Genomic DNA, 23,281 nt, shown 5'->3' with positions numbered 1-23,281 from the left:
TCACAAGCTGAACTACAAAGAGCAGTCGGTCTCTATGTTTTCCTACAAGGACAATCATAGCAGAACCAAGGCCAGACAGTCCCTGCACAGTCTCTGACGGCAAGACCCCTCCAAACCAGAATGACAAATGACACCAGGGGAAAGCCTCTGACATGTAAAAAGAGCGACTGCATTTCTGCAGGCAGAGAACTGAACCCTTGGAGCTGGGCTGTGTCCTGCTTCCACCAGGGAAGAGAGTGCCAAGCCTTTTGCAGTCAAAACATTAAAGCATTGTCTCTGGAGGGGAATTGGCATTAAATGCAGGTTGTTGCTGTAAGTAATGGTTCAAAGAGCTGAAAGATAGATCTAGGTGCAGTATCAGATATGCATGAAAGGAGAGAGGTGTTTGGAGGACAGGATTTATCGTGCTACACAAAGTGTGCTTGTCATAGCCAAAGAGCCATTAGAGCACACGCTTGGATACAACAGGACTGGTAACAGAATCTCTGGTCTGTCCCTGAGCAGAGCTGCACTCTGTGTTGATCCTGGAGTTTTTATGCTTTTATGAAAACAGCTAACGATGACATGATTCAGGATTCTGTGAAGGGCTCAGAGGGAGAATCAGTAAAACATCAGATAACGATGTCAGACTTTTCATGCATGACAAGCTAAATGCAAAAGCATCGTTCTCGCAGAGACTTGGAAGGAGCAACAGTTGGGATTTGCTTCCGAAATGTAAAAGGAAAATTTTCAGGCCAATTTGTGCTTTTGACAGGTGAAACACCATCTGAATTAAGATGGTGGGTACACTTAGTGAATGAAATTGGACACAGGTGCTTGTGAACATGGGAGGGGAGGGAAGGAGCGGAAAGGAGAAATGTCACAAAATTGGCTATATTTCTAAGAGATTTGTTCGGCAAAAGACATAAAAGGCAATCTTACTGCAGGTGCAATCCTCTGACCCTGTTATCCAGGATGGGTACGACAGGCAGTTTTGTCACACTCAACGAACCAGGAATAAACGAGACCTTAAATGGCTTTAATGAGTGAAAAAGAACACCCGAAGCAGCCAGGGGAAAAGGACTGCTGAATGGTTATTGACTTGAGAGTTGGGGTCTGTCCATGACCTGGTATCTCAGGAGGTTTTCTCTGAGAAACAAAGGGCTCACATGCTGCTGTTCACATTGATATTCCATTATTTTATTACAGGTCCCCTGTGTAAATTCATCAAAGCTCACAGGCTTCTTCCCAAGAACCATGAATTGCCTAACTTCAGGACTCTAGGAAAGAAGCTGGTTCTTGCAGGATACTTCAAAGGACAAAAATGACAGTGGACAGCTTGTTCCCTCCATATTGGCATAGAGATTGATGCTATTGCAAGCAGGCAAAGCTTCCCTGCTTCCCAAAGGGGGAATGGAAAGCTGGAACACCATATTGGAGTAAAGAGACAGGTGTCAGCGGGGAAAAAAAGAAAGCTTTTGTTCTCATTGACTGTGTTCATCTGAATGGAAAATCCAGGCAAGGAGACTGGCAGGCCTACAGTTCCCAGTGCCAGGTCCCCTGGTTTCTAACTTTAGAACAAAGTAACTCCTGCCCACACTGCCTTTCCTAAACACCCCTGTTACATTTATTTTCAGAGGATGATTTCATAAGGTCTCACAGAAGCAGGGACTAGGCAGATGTACTTGCAGAATCTGAAGAGAAGCAACTGTATAAGTGAAAAAAACCCCTACCCTCTTTTCTCAGGGTAGAATCCAGAGTGGATGTGATCAGCACTGTTTTAGGAAGCACTGCCTCGAGTGTGCAACAGGATTTGTACTCTCCTACAAGAGCGCAAAGGAAATAAAACCAACCTCCAGCCACAAGGGTACAGTGTTGGTTACAAATCTGTGTTCTGGGCCTGAGCAAACTGCCCATCCCTTATGGACATCTGTTTTTCCTGCCCACTCTTGCTGCCTGGATCACCACATCCAACAGCTATGTGGGTGCAGAGTCTGTTGTGCGGCTCTTGCAGCCAGTGTTGGACACCTCACACCCTTCACATCAATACAAATTGAAAGCTGGCAGAGACTCTCTTGCTGTTAAACCCACATTTCTTTCCTCACTGTCAAATCAAGAGGTTCAAATCTTAATGTTATGTTGCAGAGGTGTCTGTAGTGGAAGCCAGCCTTCCTTGCCAATGGGAAATACCCCTTTTGCAGGCAGCAGGGCACCCCTTTTTTGCACACCCTTTTGATGAGGTTCTTGGCGTGGCAGTGCACGTGGGTGGCTGTCTCGAAGCTCTGAGTAAGCTGCAAGAGGATGTCAGCATTGCCAGACTTGGCCCAGCTTAATGTCAACCAAGACACTGTGGGGGAAGCCTGACTGCAAACAAAAGCAAAGCCAACTGCACTGTTTGTCCTCGTCCAAATAAAGGCAAAGGCAAACAGGGAAGATTTATAAACTGGGGTTTTTTTCATTATTTCTGATATGATAAAGAGACATGTTGTCTTCTAAGCATTGCAAGCCGACAGCAATGTTTTCCTTGGGCATGAGCCAAAGTTTTGGCTCCTCTCTTCTTTTACCGAACATGAGCCCTCTGGGATGAGTCACTGGTTCTCAATGGGCTGCAGCTGCTGAGCCAGGAAAAGGAGCCCTTGGTGCACAGAGAAAGGGTCAGGAGATGATGTGTCATGTGGGTTACACAGGGAACCACATCACTTCCCACAGCCAGCCGATGCATGCTGCATGCAGAGCACCTCCAGGCCTGGAGGAGATGGACATGAAGCCAGGACTCCCCAGGACTCACTGGGGCTTGGGTACCACATTTAATCTCTGGTCAGCTGGTCAGAGTCCATGTGGCTTCACCAAAAGCTCCACTTCAGCAATTCAGGTAGTTAAATGAGCTGCAGCAACTCATTGCTGTAAACCCGGACCCTGAATCATCACCAGCTCCTTGCTGGAACATGTTAACAACCCCTTCTCCATTCTCTCCCATCCCAGGACAATCAGTGGAGTTACACAAGGGAAACAGGTGGCTGGAGACCACATCAACAGAGCACTTCACAGAATCATTTAAGTTGGAAAAGACCTTGAGCTCCACCATTAACCCAGCACAGCCACATCCACCACTAAGCTGTGTCCCTAAGGATGGTGACTCCACTATTTCCTTGGGCAGGCAGTTCCTGTGCTTGGTTTCCTCTTTTGAGAGTAGCTGAATGGAAAAAAAAGGATCCTGAGGAACAATTCAGTGAGCAAGGGATGTCTGACCACTGGTGTCCAATGCCAGCTGACGGAAGCCATAGAATAGGGCAAAGCCTTTTCACTTCTGCCACTTCTGTCAGTGCTGAGAACCAAATACATTAATTATTGCTAATCTACAGCTCACTTTTTGTCGGTCAGCAGGTGACCAGCTCTCTGCAAAGCTGGTTCCTGTGCTAGTGGCCACCACATCCCAGCCTTGGCATTTAAAGGGTAAGCACCGATCAACGCGATCAGAGCAGGGGGAGGCTCGGTGTCACCGATCTCTGCAGAGGGTCGCTGTCACCGTGGCTGAGCCTCAGCACGACGGGGCCGCGCTGCAGCGCGGAGCGAGGCGGTTCCCTGATGCTGCTGAGTGAAAGATGAAGAGATTTAAAAAGATAAAGAGGTTAAAAAAAACCCCAGCAATAAGTGTGACCGGCCGGGGCAGGGCTCTGGTGAGACGCGGGGGGACCCCGAACCGAGGGAATCGACCTCGCTCCCGTCCTGCTGCCCTCCAGGGATGCTGGATAGGACTTGCCCGTCCCACGGGGAAGCGCTGGGGGCGGACGCGGGGATCCGGAGGCAGCACAGCTCCTCCCCGGCGGGGCGGGATGAGGGGCTGGGCAGGGGGAGGACTGAGCCGGGCCGGGGGAGGTGGGAGAGGCCACGCCGAGGGACCATGTCGGGGACAGCGGGCACGGCCATCTGCCTGCTGCGCTGTGACCTGCGCGCCCACGACAACCAGGTAGGGACCGCCGGGGGTTTCTGTAGGAATAACCGCGCTGTTGGGCAGGATGGGGAGGGATTCTCCCTGCATCCTGCCCCGGGAGCTCTCACGGCGCCCTCCTTGTTTCCAGGTGCTCCACTGGGCTCAGCACAACGCGGATTTCGTGATTCCCCTCTACTGCTTCGACCCGCGGCACTACCTGGGCACTCACTGGCACGGCTTCCCGAAGACGGGACCCCACAGGCTCAGGTTTCTGCTGGAAAGTGTGAAGGATCTGAGGGAAACGCTCAAGAAAAAAGGAAGGTAGTTGAGAAAGCACCGTGCAAAATGACACATGTATTCCTATTTTCCTTCTCTTTTTCAACACATACCCGTGCTGTGACTCGGGTCGTGTCGGGTACTCTGGGCTCTGATGGTGGCTTATTTCAGAGAGGCACAGCCTTTCCATTAGGTACAGTAGGGTCCCATGTGTAGCCCCTGTTCAGGTGACCTGCTGTGGTCACCTGCACGGGGAACAAAGAGCCATCCAGGCTTTGTGCCATGTGGTTTTTGCTTTCTGGAACTCAGATACCCCAGAGGAGTGTCAGCCTTAAGTGCTTTGCCCGGAGTGCTGACAGTGGGGAACACGAAAGGCAGACTTTTGAGGGGGGTTACAGTAGCCACTGTAACCTGGGGTCTTCCTTGTCCCTGGAGAGTTTTCCCTGGGAGCTGGCTTGAGACAAACCAGCATGGATCCTGGCTTCTGAGACTGGACAGTTATATTTGCTTTTTCCCTGTCCCACTAAACCCAGTCTCTAGGTTACTATGTGGGAAGGAGGTCTTCAGATATCCTAGTTTATGATGCCTTTAGAAGCGTAATTGGGGTAGACCAGGGCCTGAAGAATCCATTACCAGATGTTATCTGGCTTAGCAGAGCAAAAGATCACAGAGTCATAGAATAGTTTGGGTTGGAAGGGACTTTAAAGGCCATCTAGTCCAACCCCCTGCAGTGAGCAGGGACATCTTCAGCCATGTCAGGCTCAGAGCTCCATTCAGTCTGACCTTGAATATTTCCAGGGGTGGGGCCCCCACCACCTCTCAGGGAAACTTGGGCGAGATGCATCAGTCAGCTCTTGAATCTCTTTAGCTGTGAGGATGAACTGATTCACTTTTAGGTAACAGCCTGGCTTTGTGCCGAGTTATCCTTTCTAAGGCATCCAGAGTGGCAGAAATGTGTTTGACACAAACTAAGCCCCAGAGGCTTATAAACTCGGTTCAGGGGCTCCTAAAAAATGCAGGCTGGTCAAATCCTGTCTGTCTGCCCCCACACACTGTCTGTGCTTTGCAGAAAACTAGAGCACAAGTGCCTGCCAGGGATGGGACGAGGGCCTCTTTGTACACGTAAATAACAATAACATCAAACATATTTCAGGCCAATATTTTGTATTTTAGTACCCTGGTTGTGAGGAAGGGGAAGCCAGAAGATGTGGTCCGTGATCTGATTACTCAGCTGGGCTCTGTCAGCGCTGTGGTTTTCCACGAAGAGGTAAGGGAAATACTCGAGTGACACAGTTAAAAGACAAAATTATGCCATGAAGGTTTCTTCCACGACCAAGTGGTGATGCAGATCCTGTGTGTTCAGAGCCTTGCTTGGCTGTGGTGATGTTAACCTTGGGGAAACTGAGTAGTTCCGGAGATGGGGACTCCCTGAGAGGGAGTCCTCGATGGGGCAAAGGGATGAAGGTAAGGTGGGGAAGCATGAGGAGGGCAAGAGCAGGGACCAGGGTCAGTGTGCATGTGGGAACTGCATCTGTGCAGCCCTGGCCTCACTCTTTTTTTCTCTCTAGGCCACGCAGGAGGAGCTGGATGTGGAGAAGGGGCTGTGCCAAGTGTGTGGTCAGCACGGGGTGAAGATTCAGACATTCTGGGGGTCCACTCTTTATCATCGGGATGATCTTCCCTTCAGGCCTATTGACAGGTGAGCTGCTCCACGGTATCACCCCTCCACTGTCCTCCACCCCTCCATTTGTTTCTCAGGAGGGCTCCCAGTCATCTGGTCCCACAGGGAAAGGACCTATTAGTTCATCTATTTGTGCTCTTATGGAGCACTGCTGTCATGCTCAGGCATACAAAGGGGAAGTGGCACATTCGTCCTCCTGCACTCTTTTGTGCCTCAGTGTGTATAAAGCCAAGATGTGTGTTTGACCATTCAAATTATGGGGCTGAAAAAGACCTCTAAGATCATCAAGTCAAACCATTAACTATGCCAAGCCCACCACAAAACCATGTCCTTCAGTGCCACATGCACCCATCTTTTAAATCCCTTTGGCAGTGGTGACTCCCCCACTTCCCTGGACACCTCGTTCCAGCCTGACCACCCTTTCTGTGAAGAAACTTTTCCAAATATTCAATCTAAACTTCCCCTGGAGCATCTTCATAGAATCATAGAAAGGTTTGGGTTGGAAGGGACCTAAGATTGTTTACTTCCAACCCCTCCTTTGTGGGTACTCTTCACGGCTCCCTCAGTAGTCACTTGAGGTGCAGTTGATGGAGTTGAGTGATTCATGATACTCTCTAGAAAATGTATAAAATAAGGGCAGACAAGTCAGGCCATGAAAATGCCTGTTTTTCTCCTTTGACTGAAAAGGCACCAGGAGGATGTAGATTTTTTTACACTGAGATCAGCTGTGTTAATCAGAAGTTAGGTGAGTTAAATCAGGATCTCATGGATTTCCCCATCAGGGCACACCTTAGATTGAAAAGGCACAATTTGCATCAGAAGCAGAAAGATACTGGGCAAAGGACTGAGCTGCTGGTGGCTGTTATCCCCGGGGGCATCTGCCTCTATTGTGCCTGGCAGTGTACAAACAGGCATCACAAACTTGAGAGGACAGCCCGGAATGCTAATCCTCCTCCTGAGGAGGGGGGGTGTGTGTGGAGGAGCCAGGGCAGCCGCCCTGCAGTGAGCTGGCTGCTCCTATTTGTGCAGGTTACCTGATGTCTACACCCACTTCCGAAAAGCACTGGAATCCCAGGCCAAGGTCCGGCCAACCCTGCGGATGGCAGATCAGCTAAAGCCCCTGGCTCCAGGGCTGGAAGAAGGGAGTATCCCTACAATGGAGGATTTCGGGCAGAAGGGTGAGAAAACTTAATTTGGGAGTTGCTCTAATAAAATCCTGCTTAGGTCTGTTTTTAACAATGGGGTTTACAAAATAAATTATTTCCTGCTGCTCCAGATACCCAGATGTTCAGCCAGGATGAAGTAGGTACCTGTACTGGCTGCACTTGAGCTCTGGTGGTTAATACAAACCCAGCATCTCGCACTGCACATTATATTTTGTCACAGAAAAGACGTCTCCTTGTAAAGATGCAGAGGCACCTAGTGCTCAAGAGATGCATGAAAGATGTTCCCTAAGGATGATTGGGTTATCATGGCCCTTTCAGTCTGGGAGGTGCTGCAGAAGCATCTGTCTCTAGTTGCAGGGTTAGTCAGATATTTGTCCTCACACTGAAAGAGAGTAGGTTTAGATTAGATGTGAGGAAGAAATTCTTCCCTGTGAGGGTGGTGAGGCCCTGGCACAGGTTGCTCAGAGAAGTTGTGGATGTGCCATCCCTGGAACTGTCCAAGGCCAGGTTGGACGGGGCTTAGAGCACTCTGGGATAGTGGAAAGTGTCCCTGCCATGGCAGGGGGTTGGAACTGGATGATCTTTAATGTCTCTTCCAACTCAAACCATTCTGTGATTCTGTGATTCTATGATACGTCTCTTACTGAGAACCAAAACACAAGAGGCAGTGGTTGCCCTTCAAGCTGTAACTAAGCCTCAGTTCACTCACACTGCAAACAAAGGTAAAATCCGTGTGGAGGAGCTGCCCTGCAGCTGGGTAGGAAACATCCTCTTAGTGATTTTTAATATGTTTGGTGTGACCCTTATTGTAAAGGAAGACCACACAATCTTTTATGCTCCCAAAGCACACATTCCCACTGCTGAGCATCCCTAGGTTTTAAGCTGCCTGCTTTTGAGTTGCTTTCCCAAGAGGTAACAAGGTGATGGTGTTTTCTGTGGCAGATCCTGTGACTGACCCCCGAACAGCCTTCCCCTGCAGTGGAGGAGAGACCCAGGCTTTAATGAGGCTGCAATATTATTTTTGGGACACGGTAACTCTTATATTTCCTTGCCTACATCCTCCCCCTTGTACACATGGCTGTGCAAGTGGGTGAGGCTGCAATTTCACTTCCTAATAGTATTTCCTTAGCTCCCCTATAAAACTTCACAAAGGAGAGAATTAGCATTATTTCAGTTTTTCAGAGAGACAAACTAGACCAAAAAGAAGTCATCTGGGACTGGAGAATGTAAGCCAAATACTTAGGAACCTAGTTTACTGGCCATCCCTCTGAAGTATTTTTTTCCATTAACTTCTGGGACTTGGGACAAAATTTTTTAGCTGCTTTACCTTGATTTGCTCCTTCAATGCTCATGTCCCACATCATCAGCAATGTAGTTCCTCTGTTTTGGAGGAGTGAAAAGTGGCCCGAAGGGCTGGAATTGCAACTGGGGTGAGGAACAACCAACCCAAGATCTGCCTGCAGTTACAAATAGCAGGAGGTTTCTGTAGTCTGGTTTAAAAACTTGCAGCCAATAATGACAGCTACTGTTTGTTTCCTTGCTTTGGTGGAGTGAAGCTCCTGCTGATTGCATTTTGTCAGACAGTTTTTGAACTCCTTTCTGGTCTAGTTTGAGAAACTGTCTTAAATTTGCCTTGTCTGAATTGAAAAGACACGCGTGCTGATTTCCAACAGTATCAGACCCCAAGCAGCTTTGTGGATAAAGGAAGGAGCACCTCTCCAGCTGAGTTAAAAGTGTGGTGTTCCCAGTGCCTCACTGGGATAGCCTCAGGGCATCCTTTCAGCTGTGTTCCTGCATTCCTTTGCTTTTGGGGGAGCATTGTCCTGGTTTAACCCCATGAGGCAGCTCAGCCCTACAGCAGCTGCTGCCTCCGTCCCTGCCAGTGGGATGGAGGAGATTCAGAAGGATTAAAGTGAGAGAAGTCATGTGTTGAGGTAAAGGCCATTTAATAGGGAAAGCAAAAGCTGCGTGTGCAGGCAGAGTGAAGTAAGGGTTCATTTAATACTTTCCCACCAGTGGGCAGGTGTTCAGCCATCCCTGGGAAAGCAGGGCTCCATCACAGTTACTTGGGAAGACAAATGGCATCACTCCAGACATCCTCACTTCCAGCTTTATATGCTGGGCATGACATCATATGGTCTAGAATACCCCTTGGGCCAGCTGGGGTCAGCTGTCCCAGCTGTGTCCTTTTCCAAATCCTTGTCCACCCCCAGCCTACTCAGGGTGGGGTGGTGAGAGAAGCAGAAGAGGCCTTGAGGCTGTGTGAGCTCTGCTCAGCAGTAAGGAAAACATTGGTGTGCTATCAGCACTGTTTTCAGCACAAATCCAAAACAGCCCCAGAGTAGCTACAGTGAAGAAAATTAACTCCATCCCAGCCAAAATGAGTACCAGTGTGTGTAGCTTCTGCTCTTGGTCAAGCATTAATATAATCAGAACTGGAAAACCTGTTCCTTCTTTTTTTGTAATGCAAATATTGTCTACCCCAGGCAGTTTAGCACTTGTAACCTGGGCAGCAAAGGAGATCAAGGGGAGATTGGTCTTTCCTCTGTACGGCAGTACAGAGTGGAATGCTCAGAACATGGAAGATCTGCATCCTGCTGTAAATGTGTGGAGCACAGAAAGAACAGCAGTCAGGCTTCCTGCAGCTGAGTGCTGGGTGCTGTCAGACTGGTTCTATAACCCCCAAACAAGCAGCTACTTGGACAAGGGAGCCTGCTGCCAGTTCCACTGGTGCTTTTCAGTGGATTACTGATCCAGAATCAGATGGGAATGGGCAGGGAGCAGCACAGCCAGGTGCACAGTGCTTGTAGAAAGAAACGTGCTATAGGCTGAACGGGGAGCACAGCTTGTGACACACATCCCAGAGCTCTAATGGAAACTGCTGGCCTGATTAATCCCTGTGTGCTGGAGGCAGGAGTTGGGCAGCTGTGCAATCCTTGCAGGCAGCCATGAGAGGGAGCCCAGCCCTGCCAGATTGCTCTGGCTCCAGAAGGAAAGAAAACATTTAGCAGGTTGCTTGTAAAGTATTAAAACCTTTTGTTCTTTTGCTCTCACAGAACCTGGTTGCATCTTACAAGGAGACTTGGAATGGGCTGGTGGGAATGGATTACTCAACCAAATTTGCACCATGGTAAAGATTTTTGTTGAGACTGGAAAATCCTTGTCTGCTCTCATCCCAAACTGATGTTACCTGTCTGCTGGGTGCTGCTGGGCATGCGTGGGGGTCTAGGTGTAGTTCCTTTGGCCCTTTTTGTTGTGGTAGAGCAGCTCTGGGGCTGCACTTGCCTGGAACTGCTGCAGCGAGGCAGAACTGTGCCAGGAGCTGGGTGTGCTGGGAGCACCAGTGTGGACAGGGAGCAGGAGGGACTCACCATTTGCCTTTGGCTTTGTGCTGCTTTGTGTGGGAAGGGAAAGGCAGGGAAGCAACCCAGCTTCAGTGTGTTGGTAGGGCTGTAGCAGAACTCAGCCTAATCCTGGTTTCCTGAATTCCTGGCAAATCACCCCACCTCACTGCCATTCTCCTTCTGTGGGGTGAAGAGACACTTCTGATTATTCCTGTTGGAAAGGATCTTTTGTTTGGGTAAATATGTTGATTTTTCATTAGGGGGTTTAGTCCCAGGTGCTAGAAGGGGCAGAGTTAATTCCAGACTGGAACTGCAGCAGCAGAACACAGTTTGGCCTAAGCTGAGAGCATCTGGATTCTCCCAACAGAATTGCAATGAGAACCAAATTTCTGAGGCTGTCACGGGTCAGGATTTCTTGTTTCCAGCAAGCTTTGTGCTTTGATGGTTGCAGTGGATGGCTCCATCTGGTGGCACTTTGGGATGCTAGGACTGCTGGCCCTGTGGAAGTTTGTTATTTGTGGCCTCCACTTGAGTTTTTCCGAGCTGGCCATTTGCCCAGAGCAGCCAGTCCTGATCTGCCTGCCCCAAAATGTTCCTTTGTCACATAATCAAAATCAGAGCAGTTCAGGCTGCAGCCAGTCATTCCCATCTCATACTGGCCATTAGAGCTGGTCAACAATTAAGGAAAAACTCTTCAAGGCCTTTCTTCCTGTTTTCCACAATTCATTAGAACACCCAGTGTTTCCACAAGCTGTAGTGGAAATGGCAGTAAAATGCATTTCTAGGAAAATCAAGGTAAAGGTTGTTCCTTATCGCCCTGTGTGATGGGGTTGGAGTCTGCAAGTTCTTTCCTGTCTTGCAACTGCACTGATTTGGAACAAATGGAAGGAGCCCAGTGGGTTGAAATGCCAGAGCAGGGTTTGATTCCCTAGTTTTCCTGCCAGGGCTCTGATTTTCAGCAGTGACTTGCCTTCTGTGGTTGCTCAAACGAGACACTGAGGTTCTGCAGAAAAAGGAGCCCTGAACTTATGATAAGGAGATTTGTGGTAAAAGGACAGGTAGGACAGGTAATACAGAGGTTGGCATTTGAGATCCTTTTCTGGGTTTGGCACTGGGTTTGTTAAATCATTTCGGCAAAACTTGTCAAACTTGTGTAAAATAATTTCTCTCCATAGCTTGGGGACTCCTGTAGCAGTCATACCCCAGGAAGGGGAGGATTTTGATTCTTTGAAGAGAATTCTCTCTCTTGAAGAGTTGCAGGGAAGTTACAACTTGAGTAAAGCTGTTTGGGAAGTCAGGGTCAGAACTGCAAAACAAGAAAAGCTTTTTAGACAACAACTCTAGACACAAAATTGCCCGTCTCCTCCCTCTGAGCTGACATCAAGCTGTGAGTCCTGCATGGCATTCAGGACATCATTCCTCTGCTTTCAGGCTGGCACTGGGCTGCATCTCACCTCGGTACATCTATGAGCAGATCCAGAAGTATGAGAGAGAGAGAACAGCAAATCAGAGCACATACTGGTATGTCTGTGCACCATCAGCATGGCTTATTTTCTCTGAAAAGGAACCTGGCATTTCACGCACAGGAGGGTGATTTGTTAACTCTTTTAATAATTAATATTTGTTTTTCCTGTGCCTGCTGGCTGGTTCCTCTGGGTTGCACTGTAGTTCTCTTTCAGTATGGATTTATTAGTCTGTCTTTGACACCCAGGGGCTTTAGGCACTTTGTAAGTAAAGATTATGAATGCCAGTTGTCATTATTATTGCTGGGAAGCCATGGTGCAAGATTTTTGAAAACAAGCTCAGCAAATCAGCACCATCCATCTCTGTGTTGTTATTACGGGCTGAATGAGAAGGAAGAATAATTTACAGATTAAAGCCAAAGGGTTTCTCATGCCAAGGATATGAGCCCAAAAGTCTCAGTGACTGTGTGACTTGTACAAATCTCACAGTGTTTGAAGGTCCCATGGCCACAAGTCCAGCAAGTGGCCCCATGTTTGCTCAGCTGCCTGGCCATGACCACCACGCCAGAGCAGAGGGGAAGAGGGCACAGGGAATTGGGTTTAATGCATCCCACCTTGCCACCCATGCTCTTCCTCGCCTCTCCACTGCCTGCTGTCCTGCCTGCAGGTTCTCCTGGGGGAATCTGGGGATGGTTGAACTCAGTTTATCCATCCCTGGGCTGGCCTCGAACTTGCTCAGATCTGCCCAGACACTGTGAATCAGAACCTGGAACTCTAATAGAGAAACAGGTTCATGTTAGAGCCTGGCCTAACACGAGACCTGGATGGGAAAAATCCTAAACCGTAACGTCTGTGCAAACTGGAACTAAATATTCATTTTGGTTTGTTATGTTTGCAACATGTCAAACAGCACAGTGGTTGGTGAAGAACAGGCAGAACACTGCCAACCATTCTAGCCAGAATGCTCAGTTTCGTTAAAATTCAAATGACAGATAAAATATCAACACCCGTGAAGTGTATGTTTGGGTTTTTTTTACTTCAAAGACAATTAAGAGAGGAAAGATTTCAAAAAATGAACATACTCCTGTTTTCCATGTAACAGTCAACCAGCCTGCTGGCAGCTGGCATGCCATGGTGATTTTAGCATTTTAAAGTGCTCAGGAATTATGAAAATGAAGCTGTCAAACTCCCAAGAAGTCAATTGTACAATGAAGTACAGGTGGCTGCACATGAGGGACTCATTGAACCTCAGTATTATGACATTACTTTTTAAGATTTGGACAGTGTCCTGTTCAGGTTGGACATGAGGAGGAGTTTCTTCACAGGGTGATTAGACATTGGAATGGGCTTCCCAGGGAGGTGGTGGAGTCACTGTCCCTGGAGGTGTTTAAGGAAAGACTGGACTCAGTGCCATGGACACAGTGGTGGTTGGTCACAGATGGGTCTGGATGATCTCAGAGGTCTTTTCCAACCTAACTGATTCCCTAATTCTGTTCAGTAACCAGATTTTCCAGAAGGATCTTGTCAGCCTAAAAATCAGCTGAACAGAATGCTTCCCATATGGCAGAGAGCTGAAGCAGGCCTCTGAGGCTGATGTGCCATCATTTCATAAGAAACGCTTTTTATATAAAAGTTTTTATATAAAACTGTCTATTTTCCGTCGGCCTAGCACCTGATCTCAGGGGCTGGAGCACTGTAAACCAGTTTCGAAAGGTGTCTTAGAGTCCCTTGCAAAGGTTATTGCTTAAATCAATGCAAAGCTCTTAGGAATGTGCTGATGTGCTCGTTCCTGCGGAAGTGTGAAGCTGAGTCAGGCCCTCGCCCTGGAGGATTACATCCCACTAGGGATGGAGGAGGAGCACGTTTCCTGAAACTCTGCTCCTGCACACGAGCTAAGGAGAGCTTCCCAAGTGATTCATGCAGAGTTTGCCTTCCCTGTAATCCAGGTAAGTAGGCTTGGAGAAAGAACTGGTGTCATGGGGAAGGTCCCTGAAATCGCTTGTCATGAATAAACCTCGAGGTGTTAATGATGGGTTGTATGGAAGCGAAATCCCAATTCAGGAGTCATATCTGACCCACAGTGAAATGCAGAGATGGCTTTGTGTTTCAGGGTCCTGTCTGAGCTGCTGTGGAGGGATTACTTTCGGTTTGTGGCCCTGAAGTATGGCAGAAGGATTTTCTCATTAAGAGGTGTGTATGGATCACCACACTGAGAGGGGAAAGGTACTCTCTTACAACAGGGAAAGTAAGAGAAGAAGCTGTTGGCATTAAGTTGTACAAATGTTCTTCTCATAGTGCTTGTGTCACCACCCTGGGATGCTGCTGGGGACTCTCTGTTAGCACAGAAGTGCCTCAGCACCACGGTGCTGGACACCGAGCCCCAAATCTAATTAGATATGGGGAGTATTATTGACACATGTCCATGGGAAACAGCAAACAATGAGAGCGAAGATGCTGTTTCCAGAGACATTCCACCTTTAAGTAGAATCCAGGCTTCAGGCTTGCCCAAGTTCCCCAGAGGACCTGGGATAGAGCAGGAACTGAGCCAGCAGGAGGAATCCCAAGAAACCAGATATTGCACTACATAGGAACCAGAATGAGATTCAGCTCCAGCCCCAGTGACAGGAGTGTGCATGTGAAATGGGGGTCTGAACACTCAGTGCAACAACAAATACCCAGTCCATATGTTGGAAGATGCTTGTGCTGGGTGAGCTGTTCTGCAGCTGATGCTGCACTGGCTTAGATGCCCCAGGGCAGCCTGCCTTGCATCCAGCTGTGGCTGCAGAGGGACACGTCTCCCTCAGGGCCTGTGTCACATCTGCCAGGCCTGTGTGACTGTTCTGATGGCACTGGATGCCAGTAGTGAGCCTAATCTTGAATGGTTGTCGCTAGAGCTGAGTTGTCCCTGCTGCCTCTGCTCCACTGCACTGAAGGCTGTAATTGCCAGTGGATCCTGCAAACATTAAATCATCCCCCTCATCTGTTCCCATCCCACTGCAGGGGCAAAATTTTACCTGGGGCTTCTGCCAGGTAATTCTGTGTTTAGTACCTGCTACAGAAATGGATTTCACAAAAATATTGTCCTGGAGTAAAGCTGAAAAAAAAATACCAGCGTAAGCCAGAGCACATCTCCGTCCACTTGTGAGGTCTGAGTCATTTTAATTTAAAAAAAAAAAAAAAAAGGCAAACACCAGCAAAACAAACAGTCAAAATCCACTAGAACTTGAGCACCCTCTGTGTGCAAAAGACACCCCTTTGCAATACTTGAGGGGAGGAATGGATCACCTCTAAACCTGTGCAGAAGGTTTGTTTGTCACGGCACTGAGCAGCTGAGTTTCACCCTCATGCCTTGTGTCCACCAAGCACCCCTGGCTGTGTTGTTGTATGAGGAACTGACTGTCAGTGTTTCTTCATCAGCAGGTCATTATTTTCCTCCACAGGGCTTCAAAGTAAAGAGATCCCCTGGAAAAAGGACCTTCAGCTCTTCGACTGTTGGAAAGGTCAGTAGAAACTGCAGGTTTGGCTGGGTGTGTTTTGTTTTCCACGTGTCTGTTGGGGCTCACACATGCCCCACACTGACTCTGGTCTCTGTAGGGGACCTGCCAGCATGGTCAGGGCTGGCATTTAAACTGGCATCACCAGGGATGAATGTGTGTGGCTTCCCTTCCCAGACTGAGCACCGTACAGGAGCAGCTCACAGGGTTACCCTGCTTTGTGAGGTGCACTGCAGGTAGATTTTCCTGCCCAGGAGGGAGTGTTTGTGACCTGCTGGTCCCTTCTGTTTAGTCACACAGAGGCTGACCAGCCCTTCTTATCAATGTTAGATTGCCAAGCCTGCTATGTTTGGTTCTGTTTGCTTTTGGTTACAAGGTTACAACAGATTTAGACTAAATCTCATCTTTTGTAATCCCACAGCCTTTTCTTTAGCTTTTATAACTTTGTTGTTGTAACATGAATAGCAAGCATAATACCTCAAAATTTGGAGGGACTGACAGATTAAAGTATCAGAATCGGTGAAATGCACACCTCTGTATCTTTTTTCATGTTAATGCCATGTGTACCCATTTGCACACAGGATAAAATAAATCATCCAGGCACAATAAATCTTTTCCTTAACAACGGACAAACTCTACTTTTCAGGTACTAACCCTAGGGGATTTGTCCAGTACATCCTCTGTTAGTCACCTGTCAAGAATCTTTCTGTTCTTGGCCCATCTCACTATTGTCTACATATTTATTTTACTCTGCAAAATTCCCTGCAACACACCCGATTCTTTATCCAGTCTGAGATTTTTCTGTACCTGTTTTATTTTTTCCTAGCCAAAGCTTCTCCTCAGCTTAATTTTCAGTATGGTATCCCATTTAATTTCCAGTGGATCTTAGTGCCTGCACTCCAGCTAAACCACACTGAAATCTCTCCCTGCCACTGTGCACTGGCACTGTCTTGGAAATGGCTGTGAGTACATGACCACAGGCTGGTTTATGAGTGCCCAAAAACATCCTGTTATCCCAGTGCTGTCTTTTGTCTCTGCAGAGGGCAAAACTGGGGTTCCTTTTGTGGATGCCAACATGCGGGAGCTGAGTGCCACGGGCTTCATGTCGAACAGAGGGCGGCAGAACGTTGCCAGCTTCCTCACCAAGGACCTGGGGCTGGACTGGAGGATGGGGGCAGAATGGTTCGAATACCTGCTGGTAAGATTGGTCCCTTTGTGTACCTGGAGTTTAATGGCAGGCAGGAGGACAGCCCTGATTAATAAGAAAGGATACAGGTGATGATCAGTAATTTTCAGGCTGATACAAGACCATGTATATACTCTGCAGGGTATGAACTTCCCAAAGCTTGCGTAAGTAAAGGGAATTTTGCCACAGTGAAGCTGCCATCAACCAAGATGTAGCTAGGAAGTTTGCAGTAAAAGTGTTGATCCTCTGTGTAGGGTTTTAGCCAGAGATCCATCGCACTGGAGAAAACATTCAAACATAAATTAACAATGCTCTGTTTTGCTCACCCCAGAGGCTGGGGAGGAGGGGAGCCCAGAAATAGAAGATAAAAAGAAATGTGTGCTGGCACAGTGTCTGTGCATTGATAGCTGTGGACAGAGAAGCCATCTAGTCAAGAACAGGCAAGTAGGGACAATAGCTGGATCAGCTTCCAGGGAGCTCCACCCTGGCTGCAGGCATCCTCCTTCATTCTGGGGTGTTACAGGCCTCCCTGCCAAGTGGAGCACCAATTGCTCTCTCATATATCAATCAGCAGCTATGTGAGCTCAGTTGAATGGCTGGGTCACTTCTCCAACCTCAGTCCCCATAGATTCTCATGGCACTGACTGAAAAAGGCCAAACACTCACATCAGCCTCACATTAAAGGTCTTATCTGTGGGATACAGGAGGCTACTGGCCATCAGAAAATTTTCCACTCACTCAGAGTGCTGGAGGGACAGAACAAGGCAACTGGGCTTTCTGTTATCTACAGTTAAAAGAGACCTTTTGTGTGACTGTAATTTTTTTTTAACTTCCTTGGTGCTGGGCTCTGACATGGCTTTGGCTGCAGGAGGAAACTCTGGGTGCTCTCCCACACCAGTGCCATGAGCAGCAGTGGGCTTGCACAAGAACACAGTGCAGGACTTCAGGATCCTCCAGAAAGGGCTTTTGGTAGCTCCATGCAGTGATGCTTTTCCAGATAAGAGCAAGAGCCTTCCACAAGTCTGTCCTATTCCACAAGTGAGGAAGACCTGGAAGGTCTCACACTAGAAGGATGCTCCCTGTGTTATCTACATTTATTCCTAAGGACGTGAATGCTACCAGCCTTGCTGGAAGCAGGATTTAGCACTCTGCACTTGCCCTTTCACCTCAGGGAGCCCCAGATGCTGATGGACACGGTAGGTTGGTGTGGCACAGGCTGATCCCTGTGCCCATCTGTCCCATTCTTTCTGCTTGTGTCACACAGCTCTGTCACTGTGGCCTGGTGACAGAGCAGCACACAGGAGACATCGGCTTAGTGGGGAAGACATAGCTGTAGAAGGGTAGAGGCCAGTACAAAGCTGAAACTGTCTCACTTGCCTCTAAAAAAAGGAAAGCAATGCCTATTTCATCTCCAGTACTGCCAGCAAAGGCCCACAAGTGTATGTGTGTGCCATCCACACCAGACAGGCAGGGAAACTGAGGCACAAGCCCTCTGCAACCCTCTGGAGCCAGGGGAAAGGCCAGAGACCACTGGTGTCCTGAACTGAGAATATCTCAGCTCTGACTTCATTGATCTCATTTGCAGGGTCAGGCCCCAAGGAAAGGCAGAGAAACAAACAGAAGAGAATGCCAGGAAGGGCCAAGGCTGAGGGGGAAATGAGCCTGCCTTCTCCAGGCCCCCTTGGATTTGCCCTCGCCTCCCACACACACTTCCCTGCATGTTAATCACACAGTCAGGCCTCCGATGGCATCTTTCTTCCTCTCCTTATCTCACCAGCTGGAGGAAGTGAGCTGGGAAGGGGAAGCCTGGTGCACAGGGAGCAGAGCTGGCTGCTGCTCACTCTGACCCCAGCACTCACTGGCTCTGCAGAGAAAGGGCAGCTTGACAGAGCCCATTCCCTGAGCCTTCTGCCATCCTGGTGCATTGAGCTCCTCGCTCCAAGGAGTGGCTGAGGTATTGGAAACACCTCTGTGTGGACTGGTTGCTGCTGTGGCTGCAGTAAAGGGAGAAGAGAACTGCAGTGAAACAGCTCCTTCTGCCACAGCTGCTGCTTTTGCAGCACAGACACCCCTAGGAATGCTCAGAGATCCCACACCCTCCTTGCTATCACTTCACTTCCCTCCTGAGCTGGGTTTGAATTGTCCTACAACTGGAAAACTTCTGGTGTTGAATTTATGCCACCCTGCCCAGCTGAAGAGCATTCAGATGGGATCATGTTCTGCTCTCATTTGTGCCTGTTCCAAAAGCCCTGCTCCATTTTATATAAGCATCCTTGAGAGCTTTTTATTTGTTTAGATGAGGAATAACTTGACAATGGGAAAAAACTGCAGTGTTTGTATCGTTTGCATTGTCATATACACTGTGTGGTTTGTCTGCCCAGTCTGAGTTAGACTTCTCTCCAAACTGCCTAGTAGGATCTGCAGAGATGATTTTGCCAGTGTGTGGTATCTGGGTAACTGGTCAGGAAGGATTTTCTCTCACATTTGAATACTTCCTTTTGGAATATGAGCATTCAAAAGCTAGGGCTACTTGTGAAGTCTGCCAGATGATGGCAGAAAGAGAAGGATTTTCTTTAAAAGAAAGAACACTGAGACAGAGACTTTGTTTGGACTTTTATCTGTCTCATCGACCTAAGGATCACGAATTGAAGTAGCCTGGGAAGCCGATCCCAGCTGTAAGAAGCAGCCATGCAGGTCCTTTTCTGAGCCAGATGCCTGTACCTACCGTGGAGACCTCTGACCACTCCAGTCTGGCTGGAGTGAATCCCATTCAAGGAATTTTCACCTTGAGCTAAAGGATGGATGAGAAGATTCACCAAGGGCCAGCCCAGCTCTTCTGACTGTTTTCTCCCTCTGTTCTCAAGGTGGATTACGATGTTTGTAGCAATTATGGCAACTGGTTATACAGCGCTGGCATTGGCACGGACCCACGGGACAACAGGAAGTTTAACATGATCAAAAAAGGCCTGGATTACGATGGGAATGTAAGTCTTGCTTGGCTGTTTTACAGGGATGAGTGAGTGAAGGACGTGGTGTTTTCAGGCAGCAGAGGAGATCAATGTGTTGTGTAGATAGAAAACCAGTTCTTGTGTGTCCTGGCCAACAGTCAGGCAGGTTCCTTGTTGTGTACTGGAAGATGTGACTTTAACAACCTGCTGCTGTCCCCAGAGAGGCTGGAGCTCCCCATACCCTTCCTGGTCAGTGTGTTTAGTGTTTCATCACCATTTTTTTCGAGTCACAGCTACATCCCATCAGGACCTCACACAGATGCTTCCCTGAGCACGGAGCAGCTTCTTGGAGAACTCAGGAGTTACCAGAGAGACAGAATTGCTCCTTGAGAGGTGCTGAAGAGTAGATTAAACCTGTGACTCCTCTGACTATCCTCTCTTAAATGCTGGGAGCAGAAAAATTGCCCTTTGCATGTGTTTAGCCAGTGTTTTACACACTGGATTACCTGTTTCCATACTATTCTTTAGCTTCATGTCAGGCTGTGCTGTTGCCTTTGGCACTGTAGCTGGCAGGATTTAACAAGAAATCAGAAATTAGTCCTAGTAGAGGACATAGCAGTAAAGTTAATAGGAGAGATTCAGGAACACAAGAGTGTGCAGCTGAGCTAGTCATCCTAATTTCCTTCAGTCACTGGAAACTTCTTGGGAGTGACTTAAGTTCAGGATGTCCCAAACAGGACAGGTGAACGGTGCTGAAAATTCACCTCTGCCTCCCTCCTCTGCTTGCAGAGTGAGCCTGGGAGAAGAACTCCAGCATCCAGGTCTCTCTTTAGGCACTAGTTCTGGGTAGAGGGTTTAGCAGGAGGGGCTAAGGCTTGTCAGAGATAACTGATGCTGTACACCACCAGCTTCTCTACGTGGAAATCCAGCTCCTCTCTTTCCCATTGAGAAAGAGCCTTGCTGGGAAGCACTTGCACATTGTTACTGAATGGATCCTGTCCCACTGGTTCTGTTTGCAGGGGGATTACATCCGGCTGTGGGTGCCAGAACTGCAGGGCATAAAGGGAGCAGACATCCACACCCCCTGGGTATTGAGCAGTGCTGCTCTCTCCCAGGCAGGAGTAACTCTAGGCGAGTCCTACCCACGGCCAGTGGTGACAGCCCCAGAGTGGAGCCGACACATCCCCCAGAGGCCTGTGAGTACTGGGAAGGCTGAAACGGGGTGGGAGGGCTCCAGGGGGCTGCTCTGCATCAGTCTCTGTGAGTTCTGCTCTTCTTTCTCAGGTGTAAAGGGAAAAAAGTTGTTTTAATGCAAGGTCACATTACATCACAGCAGGGACTGTGCAGCCAGGGTTATTTAGTTCTGTCTGTCCTGCCTGCTGTGGTGAAGGAGGCAAATTTTAGCTGCTTCTCTCTCCCTTGTATAGTCAGCAGGGCTTAGCCAGAGCATGTCCTTCAGAGCATCCTTCCCTGCCCTGGCAGTCCCACCCGAGGGCTGGGGTTTCTCCAAGGCCTCCAGTGGCCTGACCACTGCCCAGTGCAGATGGACAGAAGGGAGCCATCCCCCTGTTCTTTCTCTGTTCAGGAGTTGGAAGTAAAAGCAACCAACTTCCTGTTTGAGTGTGTCCGAACTGGAGTCAGCAAGACCTGTAAATATGGAGGTGGCTCCTTGCACTTTGCTTTTTGGGTGTATCTCCCCTTTAGAATGGGGGCAGAATGAGATGTTGATCCTGCAACATGTCAAGGCTTTTATCTGCTGCCTGGGATGCTGTTCTTAGAGGAGATGGGTATGGAAGGAAATGGATGTAACCAGTGGTTGTGTATTACAAGGAGTTTTCAGCATTTTGCCTTTCTCCCGTGCATCCATCCTCCTTCCTCCTGAGTGAGGATACTTTGTGGAGGCTCAAATTTAGGTGTTGTACCAAGTTGGTGACAAATGAAGCATGTCCCCATTTCAGGTTTTAATCCCAAGGTACAGTACCAAATTTTTTGGCCAGATTCCTTTGCCATGAGTGGAAAGTTTTGTGGAAGCAAAGCCTTCTGCTTCATCCATGCTGTTGGAGGGTCTGGATTAGTGACCTCCTGGGATCAGAGAAAGGCCTTTATGCAAGAGCCCCTTGGTGAGACACTGGTTTGAGGCAGTGATGAAACTTTAAGCCAAAAAGCTTCTCCATTAGGCAAAAGTTTAATTTTGATCAACTTTCCCAGCTCACCTTACCAGAAAACCCTGGTTTCCTAAATCCTAGCCTAGAGCAGTGCCTGTCAGGCCCTTCTGCCTTTTTTATGAACTTGGGAGGCAGAAGTTCCACCTGCACGTTCTTCGTGCGTGTCAGCACTGCTTTGTGACCAGATTCACTCTGCAGCATCAGTAAATATCTCGCTGTTCCTCTGTCATTTGTCACAGGGAGGAAGTCCCCATCCCAGGGGCAGGAGGGGACCTGCACAGGTGCCAGCACAGCACAAAGACAGAGGGATAGATTTTTACTTCTCTTGCAAGAAAGATGCTTGCTGAAGGCTGGAAGAGCACTCAGCAAGAGGTTTTGCTGCTGAGGGTGCCTGGATAATGGTTAATCACCTTGAACAAGCCAAAGATAGAGGACTGGCATGGTAAAGTAAGTCAGGATCTGCCCGTCTGGTGTTCCCAGGGACACTCGCTGGATGTCGGTATTTGGAGGTTGTGTATTAGCACCTCTCCTTACAATCTGGAGCCGTGGTTTATGTGGCAGGTGTTCAGTCAGAACTGAAAGTTCTTATGCTAATTTTTCATGTTTTAAAGTTTTAAGCCCACCAATCATTGTGCAATTAAAAGTTTTGCTATTGGAATATTTTATCTTCCTCATTTCCACAGAGCTCCATAGATAGAGACTGCAAAGGATGTTCTTTTACTGTGTCTCCTGCAGCACTTTGGAGAAAGAGTATGTTCCTCCTGAAAACTTCCTTGGAGTACCCTGTTGTACCTTGCAGTACCCTGTTGTTTTTGGTAGCAGCCTGGAAGCTGAAAAATGTTCAGTTCATAGCCAAGAATTGTGTTCTGTACTCAGCATCAAAACCAGTTTGAAATGGATCCCTAACCATTTTTAGGACTTTATTTTTATGCAGAATGTTGTACTTGCTGGAAGAGTTTGGGAATTTGGAGATGGTCATATCTGTGCTGTCATGGAGCATTGTCATCTGAGGGCAGCCCAGATCTGAACACTTTGACCACCAAAGATGGGACGTGGTTCTGGATTTATTACTACTAGAGATCCATTGGGCCTGTTTTGTAAAGAATAACTGTAATACTGTAAAAACTCTGAATGCTCTGGGTTGACGGGTTCAGGTCTGGATGAGAAATGAACTGACATTGAATACAAGAGCAAGTTGTTCAGCCAAAAGCAGACAAACAGAGTGATTTTGAACACACACCTTGTCAGAGCCACATTAATATTTCCCCTTTTTGTTGTATTAGGGGGCTGGGCAGGGATGTAGCCATCAGGGGGTGATTTGAGGGGGAATAGAGTGAAACAGCCTTAGTGACAGCACTGTTCTCTCTGGCGTAAGTGTCTCCTGACACACAGCACAGATCTCTGTCCAGGCCACTCCAGAACTACATTTGGACAAAGCCCAGCAGGAGCATCACAGAATCAGTTAGATTGGAAAAGTCCTCTGAGATCGAGTCCAACCCGTGACCCAACACCACTTTGTCAACTGACTGTGGCACTGAGTGCCACGTCCAGTCTTTCCTTAAACACCTCCAGGGACAGTGACTCCACCACCTCTCTGGGGAAGCCCATTCCAATATAATCACTCTTTCAGTGAGGAAATTCTTCCTGA

At 48.2% G+C, this 23,281-nt stretch overlaps 1 protein-coding gene across 2 annotated transcripts; it reads left to right on the top strand.

The window, feature by feature from the left end:
* Nucleotides 1-3,836: 3,836 nt before the first annotated feature.
* On the top strand, nt 3,837-22,915 carry LOC121671629 (cryptochrome DASH-like). Of its 2 annotated transcripts, none has more exons than XM_042043642.1 (14): nt 3,837-3,946; nt 4,059-4,231; nt 5,360-5,453; nt 5,755-5,885; nt 6,897-7,045; nt 7,976-8,064; nt 10,090-10,163; nt 11,809-11,898; nt 13,951-14,030; nt 15,281-15,340; nt 16,375-16,532; nt 19,385-19,504; nt 20,488-20,664; nt 22,317-22,915. In XM_042043642.1, the coding sequence occupies exons 1-14, from the start codon at nt 3,881-3,883 to the stop codon at nt 22,524-22,526; spliced, it is 1,671 nt and encodes a 556-aa protein (XP_041899576.1). In that variant the 5' UTR covers nt 3,837-3,880; the 3' UTR covers nt 22,527-22,915. The 2 variants fall into 2 exon arrangements, with proteins under 2 accessions (XP_041899576.1, XP_041899577.1); XM_042043643.1 differs by lacking the exon at nt 22,317-22,915 and adding an exon at nt 21,873-22,291.
* The last annotated feature ends 366 nt before the right edge of the window (nt 22,916-23,281 follow it).

Source organism: Corvus kubaryi, unplaced genomic scaffold (genome assembly GCF_017639235.1).
Source record: "Corvus kubaryi isolate FWS band 111438036 unplaced genomic scaffold, C.kubaryi_AGA036_p1.0 37398, whole genome shotgun sequence".
Classification (NCBI taxonomy): Eukaryota; Metazoa; Chordata; class Aves; order Passeriformes; family Corvidae; genus Corvus; species Corvus kubaryi.
Note: the sequence above shows the minus strand (reverse complement) of the source record. Positions and strands in the feature narration are given on the sequence as shown.